This window comes from Perca fluviatilis, chromosome 4, assembly GCF_010015445.1.
Source record: "Perca fluviatilis chromosome 4, GENO_Pfluv_1.0, whole genome shotgun sequence".
In the NCBI taxonomy this organism is placed as follows: Eukaryota; Metazoa; Chordata; class Actinopteri; order Perciformes; family Percidae; genus Perca; species Perca fluviatilis.
Genome location: NC_053115.1, coordinates 44,647,122 through 44,664,201, shown reverse-complemented (window position 1 = coordinate 44,664,201; position 17,080 = coordinate 44,647,122). Strand labels below are relative to the sequence as shown.

General features: G+C 48.2%; 1 protein-coding gene across 1 annotated transcript; it reads right to left on the bottom strand.

Moving 5' to 3' along the window:
• On the bottom strand, window positions 1-16,872 carry ctsa (cathepsin A). The gene is made up of 15 exons (XM_039798361.1): window positions 16,704-16,872; window positions 13,045-13,104; window positions 11,884-12,065; window positions 11,209-11,320; window positions 11,087-11,137; window positions 9,823-9,909; window positions 9,590-9,745; window positions 8,846-9,022; window positions 8,385-8,473; window positions 8,225-8,303; window positions 7,641-7,786; window positions 6,527-6,602; window positions 6,051-6,140; window positions 5,670-5,771; window positions 1-344 (listed from the first exon to the last, which is right to left on the bottom strand). Exons 2-15 carry the CDS (start codon window positions 13,066-13,068, stop codon window positions 261-263), a joined length of 1,455 nt encoding a protein of 484 aa, XP_039654295.1. The 5' UTR covers window positions 13,069-13,104; window positions 16,704-16,872; the 3' UTR covers window positions 1-260.
• Window positions 16,873-17,080: the final 208 nt, after the last annotated feature.

The window sequence follows — 17,080 nt, the reverse complement described above, 5'->3', positions numbered from 1 at the left end:
TGTCGATCAACGAGATCAAACTTTATTTTCCCTTTAAAAAAAATCACTAAAAGAAGAAATTTCACATTCAAAACATGAAAGACTGGCGGCAGTGCTCATTTCCACGGCAACGCATTACCGGTGGAGTCGACCGGGAGGAGGAGCGACATGATTGGCTGAGGTTGAGACGATTCATTTCCTGCAACAGTAATGTGGTGGCCAGGCAACACGGAGCAGGGCGGTGCTGATTGGCTGGCAGTGAGTACGGCGGCCTGAGAGGGTCAGTAGGGTTTCTTCTGGAGGAATCTGGAGAACATGGCGAAGGCTGCGATTGGTTTATCTGATGGGACCATGTGACCAGAACCCTGCAGGAACACAGACAAGACAAAGATCCTCAATAAGTAGCACACACTGACACTTGCATGAAATCAAACACACAGACGACTGCATCTCACACGCAGCTCACGGTCAGGAGGGCTCACAAGGGAGCGAGCATCGAGGAGGGATCACAGGGAACCCAGCATCGAGGAGGGATCACAGGGGAGCGAGCATCCAGGAGGGATCACAGGGTACCCACCATGCAGGAGGGATCACAGGGTCCCAGCATACAGGAGGGATCACAAGGGAGCGAGCATCCAGGAGGGATCACAGGGTACCCACCATGCAGGAGGGATCACAGGGTCCCAGCATACAGGAGGGATCACAAGGGAGCGAGCATCCAGGAGGGATCACAGGGTACCCACCATGCAGGAGGGATCACAGGGTCCCAGCATACAGGAGGGATCACAAGGGAGCGAGCATCCAGGAGGGATCACAGGGTACCCACCATGCAGGAGGGATCACAGGGGACCCAGCATCCAGGAGGGATCACAGGGGAGCGAGCATCCAGGAGGGATCACAGGGTACCCACCATCGAGGAGGGATCACAGGGGAGCGAGCATCCAGGAGGGATCACAGGGTACCCACCATGCAGGAGGGATCACAGGGTACCCACCATGCAGGAGGGATCACAAGGGAGCGAGCATCCAGGAGGGATCACAGGATACCCACCATGCAGGAGGGATCACAGGGTCCCAGCATACAGGGGGCATCGGGAGCGAGCAGCATCCAGGAGGGATCACAGGGTTACCCACCATGCAGGAGGGATCACAGGGTCCCAGCATACAGGAGGGATCACAAGGGAGCGAGCATCCAGGAGGGATCACAGGGTACCCACCATGCAGGAGGGATCACAGGGTCCCAGCATACAGGAGGGATCACAAGGGAGCAAGCATCCAGGAGGGATCACAGGGTACCCCCAACAGGAGGGACCCAAGGGAGCGAGCATCCAGGAGGGATCACAGGGTACCCAGCATGCAGGAGGGATCACAGGGGAGCGAGCATCCAGGAGGGATCACAGGGAACCCAGCATCCAGGAGGGATCACAGGGGAGCGAGCATCCAGGAGGGATCACAGGGGACCCATGGATCGAGGTGGGATCACAGGGGAGCGAGCATCCAGGAGGGATCACAGGGAACCCAGCATCCAGGAGGGATCACAGGGAAGTGAGCATCCAGGAGGGATCACAGGGGACCCATGGATCGAGGTGGGATCACAGGGGACCCAGCATCGGGGTGGGATCACAAGGGAGCGAGAATCCAGGAGGGATCACAGGGGAGCGAGCATCCAGGAGGGATCACAGGGGACCCACCATGCAGGCGGGATCACAGGGTCCCAGCATGCAGGCGGGATCACAGGGGAGCAAGCATCCAGGAGGGATCACAGGGTACCCACCATGCAGGTGGGATCACAGGGTCCCAGCATGCAGGAGGGATCACAGGGGACCCAGCATCCAGGAGGGATCACAGGGGATAGAGCATCGAGGAGGGATCACAGGGGACAGAGCATCGAGGAGGGATCACAGGGGACCCAGCATCCAGAAGGGATCACAGGGGACCCAGCATCCAGAAGGGATCACAGGGGAGCGAGCATCGAGGGGATCACAGGGTACCCACCATGCAGGAGGGATCACAGGGTCCCAGCATACAGGAGGGATCACAAGGGGAGCGAGCATCCAGGAGGGATCACAGGGTACCCACCATGCAGGAGGGATCACAGGGTCCCAGCATACAGGGAGGGATCACAAGGGAGCGAGCATCCAGGAGGGATCACAGGGTACCCACCATGCAGGAGGGATCACAGGGTCCCAGCATACAGGAGGGATCACAAGGGAGCGAGCATCCAGGAGGGATCACAGGGTACCCACCATGCAGGAGGGATCACAGGGTCCCAGCATACAGGAGGGATCACAAGGGAGCAAGCATCCAGGAGGGATCACAGGGTACCCACCATACAGGAGGGATCACAAGGGAGCGAGCATCCAGGAGGGATCACAGGGTACCCAGCATGCAGCAGGGATCACAGGGGAGCGAGCATCCAGGAGGGATCACAGGGAACCCAGCATCCAGGAGGGATCACAGGGGAGCGAGCATCCAGGAGGGATCAAAGGGGACCCATGGATCGAGGTGGGATCACAGGGGAGCGAGCATCCAGGAGGGATCACAGGGAACCCAGCATCCAGGAGGGATCACAGGGAAGCGAGCATCCAGGAGGGATCACAGGGTACCCACCATGCAGGAGGGATCACAGGGGACCCAGCATCCAGGAGGGATCACAGGGGACCCAGCATCCAGGAGGGATCACAGGGGACAGAGCATCGAGGAGGGATCACAGGGGACAAAGCATCGAGGAGGGATCACAGGGGACCCAGCATCCAGAAGGGATCACAGGGGACCCAGCATCCAGAAGGGATCACAGGGGAGCGAGCATCGAGGAGGGATCACAGGGGAGCGAGCATCGAGGAGGGATCACAGGGGACCCAGCATCCAGAAGGGATCACAGGGGACCGAGCATCCAGAAGGGATCACAGGGGAGCGAGCATCGAGGAGGGATCACAGGGGAGCGAGCATCGAGGGGGATCACAGGTGAGCGAGCATCGAGGAGGGATCACAGGGGACCCAGCATCCAGGAGGGATCACAAGGGACAGAGCATCGAGGAGGGATCACAAGGGACAGAGCATCGAGGAGGGATCACAAGGGACAGAGCATCGAGGAGGGATCACAGGGGACCCAGCATCCAGAAGGGATCACAGGGGAGCGAGCATCGAGGAGGGATCACAGGGGAGCGAGCATCCAGGAGAGATCACAGGTGGACGAGCATCCAGGAGAGATCACAGGTGAGTGAGCATCGAGGAGTGATCACAGGGAACCCAGCATCGAGGTGGGATCACAGGGGACCCAGCATCGAGGAGGGATCACAGGGGACCCAGCATCGAGGAGGGATCACAGGGGACCCAGCATCCAGGAGGGATCACAGGGGACAGAGCATCCAGGAGGGATCACAGGGGACAGAGCATCCAGGAGGGATCACAGGGGACACAGCGTCGGGGTGGGATCACAGGGGACCCAGCATCCAGGAGGGATCACAGGGGACCCAGCATCCAGGAGGGATCACAGGGGACAGAGCATCGAGTAGGGATCACAGGGGACCCAGCATCCAGGAGGGATCACAGGGGACCCAGCATCGAGGAGGGATCACAGGGGACAGAGCATCCAGGAGGGATCACAGGGGACCCAGCATCCAGGAGGGATCACAGGGGACAGAGCATCGAGGAGGGATCACAGGGGAGAGAGCATTGAGGAGGGATCACAGGGGACCCAGCATCGAGGAGGGATCACAGAGGACAGAGCATCGAGGAGGGTTCACAGGGGACCCAGCATCGAGGAGGGATCACAGAGGACAGAGCATCGATGAGGGTTCACAGGGGACCCAGCATCGAGGTGAGATCACAGGGGACAGAGCATCGAGGAGGGTTCACAGGGGACCCAGCATACAGATGGGATCACAGGGGACCCAGCATACAGATGGGATCACAGGGGACAGAGCATCGAGGAGGGATCACAGGGGACCCAGCATCCAGGAGGGATCACAGGGGACCCAGCATCCAGGAGGGATCACAGGGGACAGAGCATCCAGGAGGGATCACAGGGGACCCAGCATCCAGGAGGGATCACAGGGGACCCAGCATCCAGGAGGGATCACAGGGGACAGAGCATCCAGGAGGGATCACAGGGGACAGAGCATCCAGGAGGGATCACAGGGGACAGAGCATCGAGGTGGGATCACAGGGGACCCAGCATCCAGGAGGGATCACAGGGGACAGAGCATCGAGGAGGGATCACAGGGGACAGAGCATCGAGGAGGGATCACAGGGGACAGAGCATCGAAGTGGGATCACAAGGGAGCGAGAATCCAGGAAGGATCACAGGGATAGGAGCATCCAGGGGATACAGGGGGCAAGAGCATCCAGGAGGGATCACAGGGGACAGAGCATCCAGGAGGGATCACAGGGGACAGAGCATCCAGGAGGGATCACAGGGGACAGAGCATCCAGGAGGGATCACAGGGGACCCAGCATCCAGGAGGGATCACAGGGGACAGAGCATCGAGGAGGGATCACAGGGGACAGAGCATCGAGGAGGGATCACAGGGGCGAGAGTCAGGAAGGATCACAGGGGGCGAGAGAGCATCCAGGAGGGATCACAGGGGGCGGAGCATCCAGGAGGGTCACAGGGGACAGAGCATCCAGGAGGGATCACAGGGGACAGAGCATCCAGGAGGGATCACAGGGGACACAGCATCGAGGTGGGATCACAGGGGACACAGCATCCAGGAGGGATCACAGGGGACAGAGCATCGAGTAGGGATCACAGGGGACCCAGCATCCAGGAGGGATCACAGGGGACAGAGCATCCAGGAGGGATCACAGGGGACCCAGCATCCAGGAGGGATCACAGGGGACAGAGCATCGAGGAGGGATCACAGGGGACAGAGCATCGAGGAGGGATCACAGGGGACAGAGCATCGAGGAGGGATCACAGGGGACAGAGCATCGAAGTGGGATCACAAGGGAGCGAGAATCCAGGAAGGATCACAGGGGAGCGAGCATCCAGGAGGGATCACAGGGGAGCGAGCATCCAGGAGGGATCACAGGGGACCCATGGATCGAGGTGGGATCACAGGGGACCCAGCATCGAGGTGGGATCACAAGGGAGCGAGAATCCAGGAGGGATCACAGGGGAGCGAGCATCGAGGAGGGATCACAGGGGAGCGAGCATCCAGGAGAGATCACAGGTGAGCGAGCATCCAGGAGGGATCACAGGGAACCCAGCATCGAGAAGGGATCACAGGGGAGCGAGCATTGAGGAGGGATCACAGGGGACCCAGCATCGAGGAGGGATCACAGAGGACAGAGCATCGAGAATGGTTCACAGGGGACCCAGCATCGAGGAGGGATCACAGAGGACAGAGCATCGAGGAGGGTTCACAGGGGACCCAGCATCGAGGTGAGATCACAGGGGACAGAGCATCGAGGAGGGTTCACAGGGGACCCAGCATACAGGTGGGATCACAGGGGACCCAGCATAAAGGAGGGATCACAGGGGACAGAGCATCGAGGAGGGATCACAGGGGACCCAGCATCCAGGAGGGATCACAGGGGACCCAGCATCCAAGAGGGATCACAGGGGACCCGGCATCCAGGAGGGTCAGTAGGGTTTCCAATTTAAGGTTTATGAGATGCAGCCACATAAATGACAACATCACTGAAGGTCAGCTAAAGATGACATCATCACTGAGGGTCAGCCGTTACCTTGACGGTGAGGAAGGCGATGTTGTCAAACTCTTTGACGAATCCTCCGACCTGCTGGCCGTCTTCATCGCCGTAGAGCCACGCACGCCGCTGCACCGCCACCTGACAGAGGAACACAGTTATTAACCAAAATCATAATTTTACACATACACATATATTATCTACCAACCCTAACCCACCTGGGGTTATATAACCCACATTTTACAGCTATAAAATTGAAGTGAGATGAACATGTATTTTTAGATAAAACATATGTTGACAAAGTTTCCTTTTGGGGACATAATTTGAATTTGGAAAAAAGGTTATATATATATATATATATATATATATATATATATATATATATAACAAAAGGATTCCATATGTTGGAGATTAAGTTACCTGCTGCTGCAGAGACTCAACAAACCACTCGTCCCCCATGAAGTTGCAGGCCATGTCCACGTCCCCGTTATAGACCAGGACCCGGTACTTCTGCACAGAGAAACACTGTCACTTTAAACAAGGACACACCCCCAAACACCTGAAGAAACGCTGTCACAGAGAAACGCTGTCAGCAAGGACACACTGGGTTTCTGGTTCTGTCTTCATGGCGTCTGCTTGTCTCTGGTCTGTACATTTAAACCCGTACGCTCTGCTCTCTCCAACACATTTACATAGTGTTGATTAATGTTCGCTGTCCTTATGGATAAATATATGAAATTAAATTAAATTACATGACAGGAGAATACACTCATTACAGTTCAGAATAAAAAAACATTGCCGTGTCCAAACATTTGCCTGGTAAAACGTTTTATTAAATCAGGATTAAAAACGCTGAACGTGTGGATGAAGTCTGGTGTAGTGTTGCGTTCACTGACCAGAGCAGAAAGCAGCTTCTGGTACTGTTTCCTGACGTCCAGGTACAGACGACCATAGTTCAGATTCACCTCAGAGCTGCAAAACACAGGGACAGAGATATACAGAGACAGACAGAGAGACACAGAGACAGACAGAGTCACAGACAGTCACAGAGTCACAGACAGTCACAGACACGCAAAGTCATAGTCACACAGACACAGAGAGACAGACACACAGACACAGAGTCACAGAAAGAGACAGACACAGTTACTGTGAAGTACAGAACCATCTTGTCTAGATCTCCTCTCCGTGCCGTTTCATCTTCTCCCTGTAATGGACCTTTCCAGTAAGCTGTTTCAGTGAGTCAGCATGCACAATACCAGGACCTCTCCTAAGTGGAATGCAGCCATCAGTAATGGTTTAATACCAGGGTCTCTCCTAAATGGAATTCAGCCATCATTGATGGTTTAATACCAGGACCTCTCCTAAGTGGAATGCAGCCATCAGTAATGGTTTAATACCAGGACCTCTCCTAAGTGGAATGCAGCCATCAGTAATGGTTTAATACCAGGGTCTCTCCTAAGTGGAATTCAGCCATCATTAATGGTTTAATACCAGGACCTCTCCTAAGTGGAATGCAGCCATCAGTAATGGTTTAATACCAGGGCCTCTCCTAAGTGGAATGCAGCCATCAGTAATGGTTTAATACCAGGGTCTCTCCTAAGTGGAATGCAGCCATCATTAATGGTTTAATACCAGGGCCTCTCCTAAGTGGAATGCAGCCATCAGTAATGGTTTAATACCAGGGTCTCTCCTAAGTGGAATGCAGCCATCATTAATGGTTTAATACCAGGGTCTCTCCTAAGTGGAATGCAGCCATCAGTAATGGTTTAATACCAGGGTCTCTCCTAAGTGGAATGCAGCAATCAGTAATGGTTTAATACCAGGGTCTCTCCTAAGTGGAATGCAGCCATCAGTAATGGTTTAATACCAGGACCATCGGGTAGAGACATCCTGGAGACAGAGCTGAACATGAGAGACTACGCAGCATGTTAAGGTACGCAGAGTCTTCAGAGTTCCCTGAGTGTTTCCAGATGTTCCCTGAGTGTTTCCAGATGTGTTGGGGTGGGTTACCTGCAGATGGCCCAGTCCAGGGCGTCGCGGCTGATGTGCAGTGCCGCTCTGACGTACGGGTTGTTCAGGTAGAGGTTGGAGGGGGTGGAGTTAGTGCAGGGCGGGTCCAGACGCACCGACTGGTGCAGAGACACAGCTCGCAACTTCTACAGAACCACAGGAGAACCGGTGTTATAAAGGGACTGGACGCAGAGACAAAGGAAGCCAAAACATGTGGAGCATAAGCCCCGCCCCCTGGTAGCTGTCATAAGCCACACACCCCTGGTGTCCAACTTTTAAAAAATGAAAGACTTATTTCTCGTAATATTCCGAGTTAAAAAAATAAAATAAAATAAACACTCTGTCTGCTCCTCAACTAAAAGATGGCAGCGCCCGTATCGGGGAGATTTTGGCTTCACTTTAGAAACAGACTGTAGTTACCCTCACAATCTCAACATCAAAACACACAAGAGGCTTTATTTTCATCGACAGTCTCACAACCAACCGTCTTTTCCAAAAGGTTTCTGTTGCTTTCTCCAACATTTATTCAACGTTTTTTTTTTTACCCTTTTTGCCGATGTTTTGGCTGTTATTATCCGACTGACCTGGTTCCAGAGCCGAGTGGACTTATGGTTGATGAACCAGTTCCCCAGGTCTCTGATCACCAGCTCGCCTCCTTCCTCACTGACAAACACAAACAGGAAACAGGAAGTCAACCTCTGAGGTCACACTGGACTCAGACAGCGCGATGACGGCAGAGGTTACCTGGATCTGCCGACTCCACCGGGACACGGAGCGTACAGGTTATACATGTTGAGTCCTGAACTGTAGACGATGTGCTGAACCTCAGACAGCTGCAGAACACACACACACACCACACACACACACACACACACACACACACACACACACACACACACACACTTTATAAAACGTACTCAAAGGCGATTTACAAGGTAAAGACAAAGTAAAACATTAACAACATCAGAATAAGAACAATAACAACTATTATAGTTGTTAACCAGAGTCAAATTTCCCATTGGGAGTCAAATTGGGTGTGTTTGTTTGCGCAAACCTGGCCAATAAAGCTGATTCTGATTAAAATGGTGCCACACAACAGCATAGACCCAGCACACACCCAAGTATACACCCACTACTAACCCAGTATAATCCAGAATAGACCCAAGTATCGACCCAAGTATTGACCCAGTATATTTATGACTCACGCTGATGGAGCAGTTCTGATTCTGGTTGTCGTAGAAGTTGCACTTCCCGTCTGAGCAGCAGAAGGTCTGCAGCTGGCTCCAGAGGCGGCTGCCCAGCAGGCCGTGGTAGTAGGCGAAGAACACCAGAGAGTTATCGTTCAGCTCGTAGCTCGACATGCCGTTCCCCACCGCCACACCCTGGAACACATGACATCACACCTCGCTAATGTTAGCATTGCAGGGGCTAGTGTTAGCATCGCAGGGGCTAGTGTTAGCATCGTAGAGGGCTAGTGTTAGCATCGTAGAGGGCTAGTGTGAGACAGGCAGAGAGGTATTTATTTAAAACCACGCTGCTGCCACTTGCCAGGACACTCTTGTAAAAGAGATTTGTAATCTCAAGGAGTTTTTTATCCTGGTTAAATAAAGGTTTGAATGAATGAAAGGTAACATTAATGTTAACAGAGAGAAGCCAGGGATGAGCAGAGGGAGAAAGAGAGAGTCAGAGCGACAGCAGCGTCACATTTTACAAAACAGATTAATTAGTCCGCATCGGACCCAGTGTGGAAGGTTTCTGTGCGTGGCAAATTTTTGGAAAGAGAGATACGGAAAAAAAACATACGAAAATGTCGGGCAAAGGAACTTTTATCTGCAGGTTGAGGCCGGCGTCCTCCATCACCTTCTCGGCGAGCATGTCGTGTTAGCATGTACCAGTGTGTTAGCCTGTCCCTGCAGCGTTAACGTGTAGCGTTAGCGTGTTAGCTGTACCTGCAGGTTGAGGCTGGCGTCCTCCATCACCCTCTCGGCGAGCGTCGGGATGTAGATTCCTGCGTAACTCTCTCCGGTCAGGAACAGCTGGTTCTTGCTGAACTCGGGGAACAGACGGAAGAACTCCTTCAGAGCCAGATAGTTGTTCATCGACACCTGACGACAGAAACGACAAACATGTTACCACGCCGACCTGTGGGCCAATCAGGAGCCGGTTTCAGCGCGTCACTGACCTCGGTATCATTGGTGACGTAGTTCTTATCGTCGGAGTAAGAGAAGCCGACGCCGGCGGGAGACTCCAGGTACAGCACGTTGGCAATCTGCTCCCAAACACACAAATAAATACAGGGTTACTTAATCTGGAGCCTATGTTCCCATGCACTACTGTCTAAGTGTCTGACAACATTATGGGATGGATCCCTACAGAGATAGACCTTTTAGTTAAAGAGTAAGATCCTTTTAGTTTAACATGAAACAGCCCTGAAATCACCATCACCAAACTCCACCAGACTCCATGTAAATAATCAGGACTTTTAGCGTGTATAGAGCCAGCCTATCTCCACGAGACTCCATGTAAATAATCAGGACTTTTAGCGTGTATAGAGCCAGCCTATCTCCACCAGACTCCATGTAAATAATCAGGACTTATAGCGTGTATAGAGCCAGCATATCTCCACCAGACTCCATGTAAATAATCAGGACTTTTAGCGTGTATAGAGCCAGCATATCTCCACCAGACTACATGTAAATAATCAGGACTTTTAGCGTGTATAGAGCCAGCATATCTCCACCAGACTCCATGTAAATAATCAGGACTTTTAGCGTGTATAGAGCCAGCATATCTCCACCAGACTCCATGTAAATAATCAGGACTTTTAGCGTGTATAGAGCCAGCATATCTCCACCAGACTACATGTAAATAATCAGGACTTTTAGCATGTATAGAGCCAGCATATCTCCACCAGACTCCATGTAAATAATCAGGACTTTTAGTGTGTATAGAGCCAGCATATCTCCACCAGACTACATGTAAATAATCAGGACTTTTAGCGTGTATAGAGCCAGCATATCTCCACCAGACTCCATGTAAATAATCAGGACTTTTAGCGTGTATAGAGCCAGCATATCTCCACCAGACTCCATGTAAATAATCAGGACTTTTAGCGTGTATAGAGCCAGTATATCTCCACATGTAAATGGGTGAATTAAGGGTTTATTTCAACCAAACCAGAGTGGTGATTGTTGGAACAGTGGAAAGATGAACCAAGTCGGCTTTTGATAGTTTTATTTAGTTTCTGTCCACTCTGAATGAAGTGTGTTTTACGATGATAAAAGTCCTGATTATTTACATGGAGTCTGGTGGGTTTGGTGATGGTGATTTTGGTGATGAAAGATGGTTGTTTCCATCACTCACTCAGACTCAGAAACATGGAAAAAGGGTCCACGTGGAGGAAATAGAGTTTCCCTTTAACCAATGAGGCATCTGGAGTAACTGACCTTGTTCCAGGAGTACGGGTTGTACTGCAGCGACAATCCGTCGTCCTGGATCTGAAACAACAGGTCAGAGGTCAGCAGGTGTCCCTGTGACATCACAGTGACATCACAGCGAGGCGACCTACCAGGAAGGGTCCGTGCTCCGTCAGCAGTCCGTCCAGAGAGCTGCAGCCGGGGCCGCCGTTCAGCCACAGCACCACCGGGTCAGAGGCCGGCGTCTGCTGGGACTGCACGAACCTGAACACAACACACTGGTTAACACAAACACAACACGCAGGGTAACATGACCCTGAACACAACACGCAGGGTAACATGACCCTGAACACAACACGCAGGGTAACATGACCCTGAACACAACACGCAGGGTAACACAAACACAACACGCAGGGTAACATGACCCTGAACACAACACGCAGGGTAACATGACCCTGAACACAACACACTGGTTAACACAAACACAACATGCAGGGTAACATGACCCTGAACACAACACACAGGGTAACACACCTGAACACAACACACTGGTTAACACAAACACAATACGCAGGGTAACATGACCCTGAACACAACACGCAGGGTAACATGACTCTGAACACAACACACTGGTTAACACAAACACAACACGCAGGGTAACATGACCCTGAACACAACACACTGGTTAACACAAACACAACACGCAGGGTAACATGACCCTGAACACAACACGCAGGGTAACATGACCCTGAACACAACACGCAGGGTAACATGACCCTGAACACAACACACAGGGTAGTTGGGGTTAGGGAGTCTGAGGGACTGACCAGTAGTGCAGGTGTTTTCCGTCGGCTACGTTCAGGTACCCCGAGTAATGTTGGAAACTGGGCTGTTTCTGCAGACCGGGCAGGTAGGTCACCTCGTCTGCAGCCGGAGACGCTGCAACGCCAGTGCCTCCGTCCCCGCCCAGGAGGGAGGACAGGAAGACACACAACACCAGCCGCTGCATCTGGAACACAACAGGAAGTGACCTCATCAACAGAATGTCTCGTCTTCTCGCGGCCGGAGGAGGAAAACATTAACTAAACGAGGAGTCAACTCTCTCGCAGGGGGCCGGGAAGCTACGATACCCATTAGCAGCAGCTGTGACTTACTTACACACACACACAACCACACAACCACACACACACACACACACACACACACACACAAACACACACACAAACACACACACACACACACACACACACACACACACACACACACACACACACACACCTAACGTATTTGAAGATGGAGCATGAATATGGAGCATCTACCCCAGTTAATGTTAAATTTCCAGCCAAAAGGAATACTTGGAATTGATGGTGGAGGTAAATACTCATAAAAAAGGACAAGTTTGCGAACAGGCAACACAGATTTAGAGAATGAACAACTAAACACGTTACACACTGGATCTTTAATCACGAGAGCACATAAAAATATAAATTAAATCTGTCTCTTCACAACTCAAATGTTAACTTTTAATTCATAATGTGACATAATGTACGGTGTCACATATGCCGAAAAGTGCTTAAAACCACTTAAACAGCTGTTATTGTAGCTTTGTAAAAGACCTAGAGCTTTGTAAAAGACCTAGAGCGTTTAGGGTTCCTCCCCCGTTTTTCAATTAAAATTTAAAAAAAAGAAGCACTTTGAAATCATTTTGGAGAATTAATGTCATTAATGTGTCTAAAAATGACTAAACTAAAAATGGAAAATTCTGCCTATATTTGTTTCTGTTTTTAAAATGTATTTCTTATTCATGTTTAATATATTTGTATATGCACTAATCACTAAGGCAATAAACTCCTTTCTGATTCTAATCTCCTTTCTCATCTTTTTTTAAATCCACGGTTAGAGAATAAAAGGTTAAAATGAGGTATTTTTAATTAAGTTTGGTGGAGAACACAGGCAGCAGACTGACAGACACATCAGAGTTTATTCACCTCTCCAGCTGGTTTCAGTCTCATTAAATCCTCTCTGGTTCCTTCAGACAGCAGGGGGCGCTACAGGGACACAAAACAGAACAACAGGAATATGTTAACAACTGGTTGTCTGTGAGCCGAATTAATCACAAGAAGTTACTGATTCATAATATGTCTCAGTCTGGATTTATACAGTGATCCTTTTCACACAGGGAAGAAATCAATATTAAATGTGGGTATTGTTGAATAGAGTTTGGCGTGCAGAGGAAATATTCGGTTAGAACGGGAGCAGTTTCTCTGTCAGACTAACTTAGTGAGTCTAATACTCCATAGATTAGATGAAGGGGATAATGACCGAGTGAGAAAATACACGTTACAATATTGTTAAAATCCTGTAATCTTGGATTAAGTTTGGCGAGCATAACCGCAGATTCACTAACGTTACAATAATGAGGCTGTGTGTGACGGAAGTAGTGTTTGTGGACGACGCTGAAGTTGGCATCCGATTCGCAGCTTCTGATTCAGCAGTTAAGAGGAAATTTAAAAAGGGGAACTTAAAACTGTCCGAGTCAGCTTTATAATGTGGGATTGTGGGATGTTGAATAAAGTGATAAAAAGATCCTAATATAGTATGTCGGAAAAGTCATAGTATAGTATGTCGAAAAAAGCGTAAAGAAGCAATAATATCAGTCCTTCCAGAAAAACTGAGTTTTTTTGTGATTGTTGCGGGCAAAAATCCTTGATTATGCGGCATGTTTTCTTAAAAAATGCGATGGATTATGCGGGATATTTATGCAATTTTATGCGATGAAATTGCAGGAACTTGCAAAAACTGCGGTTTAATGAAAAAGCGAAGAAAAAGTGATTCCACCCCCACCAACACCCTGCTTTTTTTAAACTTAATTTCCAAAAATAGTTTACAGATATTCAGTCATTGCAATAAGTAAACAAATAAGATACAAAAATATATACAAATATTAAAGTAACAATAAAAGTAATAGTCTAAACAGAGGGAAATAAAAGATACAAAAGAGACAGACTTTCAAAAATCGTTAATAATATAGACAGCAGGAGCACTTAAACAAAGAAATTTGAGTAGACATCAGATATTAAGATAGCTTTCTTATTGGATACCAACTTAAGAGACTCAAAGTATCAACCTCCAACACCTGCTTTTTGATGATGTTCACGTCACGTAATTACGTCACTTCATAACGTTCCCATGGCAACAGGGGAAAATGGCTGCTCTTGTGTGAAGTAAATGCAAACTTTTTTTCACCTTTCTGCTAAGATATATGTGACTTTTTTGCAACGAAAATGCGGGGATTATGAAATCATGCAAGCACCGTGATAATTTATCGCTGAATTTTGAAGTAAGCGCCCAAGCATATTTGAATAATCGGGCGCATGAATATGCGGACTTTGGCTGATTAGGCCTATGCATTGAATTATGCGATCGCATAATCGCGTTTTTCTGGAGGTTCTGTAATATAGTATATCAAAAGAAGTCATAAAAAAAGTCACAATATATCGAAAAAAGTCATAAAAAGTCACAATATAGTACGTCAATAAAAGTCACGGTATATGTCGAAAAAAGTCATAGTTTAGTAGGCTATGTCACAAAAGTCATAGTATACTATGTCGAAAAAAGTGATGAAAACGCTATAATATAGTATGTCAAAAAAGTGATAAAAATGTTATATGTCGAAAAGAGTCATAGTATACTATGTTGAAAAAAAAAGTATTAAAAAAAAAAAAAAAAAAATCAATAATATTGTATGTCATAAAAGTGATTAAAAAAAGTCATGGTAATAAAAAGTCAGACAAGGTGGCAGAGCTGCCAACACTCCCGTTTTTCTAGCCCTATCTCCCGGACCCTTCCCGGTTTATTTCTCCCGGGAACTCCCGTAATTTGCAGCATGGCCCAAACTCCTTCATAAATAATCAGACCAATATGTTTGTCTAATGTTGATCAGTTGCCAGATCTTGTATTAAACGCACCCTATTCACACAATCCACACACCATATACAATTTTCAACCCGTTTGTCACCTCAACCTTGTCTTTAAGAGAACACAATAAAGGGAGATTTTACTGTTTTTTTGCATATGTAGACCACATTGGACCAGGTCCAGATCCAAAACCACAATACCTAGACTTGTCAAATCTGGAGTAAATTATCCCAGAGAGGCTAAAGAATGTTAAAAACACAGTTTCAGATTTGTGAAAGCTTTATTCTATTTGTGAAAATGCAATAAAGGGAGATTCTACTGTTTTTTTTCATATGTAGACCACATTGGACCAGGTCCTGATCCTGTAGCCTCTCTGGGATAACCTTTCACAAATCTGAAACTGTGTTTTTAACACCCTTTAGCCACTCTGGCATAATTTAGTCCTGATTTGACAAGTCTAAATACTGTGTTTTTGGATCTGGACCTGGTCTAATGTGGTCTACATGTGGTCAACTGTGAAATCTCCCTTTATTGTGACAATAAAGCTTTCACAAATCTAAAAGTGTGTTTTAGACATAATTAATAATTTACCTTAATGACTAACACTCATTCAATACAGAAAAAAAGGTTAAAAAAACAACAACGGAGGATCAGTCACTTAGCAACGTAAATTATGTTTCCCTGCTGAATCGGACAGTTTTAAGTTCCCCTTAAATTTCCCATTAACTGCTGACGTTTATGGGAACGTTTTGATGATCGTATCCGTGAAACCAAGATGATACACAATGCTACAGCTGATACCACAGTGGAAGTGAAAAAATACCTCAACTCTGCGTTTTTGCCCAGAACTCCTGATCCCCTAACTTACTGGAAAGAGAGAGCAGTAATCTTTCCTCATTTGTATGTCCTTGCTAAAAAAATATCTTTGCATGCCAGCAACAAGTGTCCCTTTGTGAGGATTTTTTCAAAGGCTGGAGAAATTATCTGTAAAAAAAGAAGTAGGCTAAGTCCTCCCACAGCAGAGAAATTAATATTTTTGAATACAAATCTATAAAAAAAAGTGAGACATTGTGGCTTAATTTCTTTTATTAATTCATTTTTCATGACCAAAATAACATTATGCACAGTGAGGAGCCTACAAGCCTTACAAGCTTCACATATTAGAAAAATACAATAATAATTTTATTTTTGTTTTAATGGCTCGTTGTCAAGGTTGTTTCCGATCACCACCTGCCAGTGACCACTGGGTGTCCTCGCTGAGACGGTATCGGATTGTTTCGAAGCCTCGACCCGATTTGGCACATTTGCTTCAGCTGTTTTAATTTGTTTCACGAAGCCTCTATCTGCCCACCACTACCTAGTTGTTTGTGGTTGATTTTCTATGAGCCGAATTCATCCCGGAAAGATTCCGATTCAGAAGGAGTTCAACATGCCTTTAATTAACAAAGAGCTTCAGCCCAGAGGAGAGATTTCTATTATATTCTATTACTGAACCGAGTCCGGCAGACAACAACGGTTTAATACGTCACTGGTTCAACTACAGAGAGCTTACAGTTTAAGACAAACACTATACTTAAACAACAGGAAGTCTAAAACCTTTAAAGTTTAATTTTAAACCCGCTGAGACCAGTTTATGCTCATGTTTAGAACCCGGAAGTGGGTTTGCTCAGGCTAGCTGCTAGCTGCTAACACACAGAAACAAAGTAAAAAGATTCAGAAAATCTCTCACCTGTCTGTCTCCTGTCTGTTTGTCTCTTGTTCACCTGTCTGTCTGTCTCTTGTTGACCTGTCTGTCACTCCGCGGTGGGACCGGAGCATTGACAGTATGTCAAAGGACCGGAGCTGCCGATTTTAAAATCTCAGAAGGAAAAATGATCTCAGAAAGTCACATGACTGCAGCTCACATGACCCCCGCACATGTGATGTTTTTTTTTAATGCTTTATTTACAAATTCCCAACCATAGACTGTTAATATACAGTCTCTGTTCCTAACATAAAAACTCAGTCAGGGGAAACATTTCATTATTCTAAATCATAGAGGAGATCAGGGACCTGGGGGCTGTTTCACGATCCAGGAGAACTTGACCTAGTCTAATCCATAGGCTG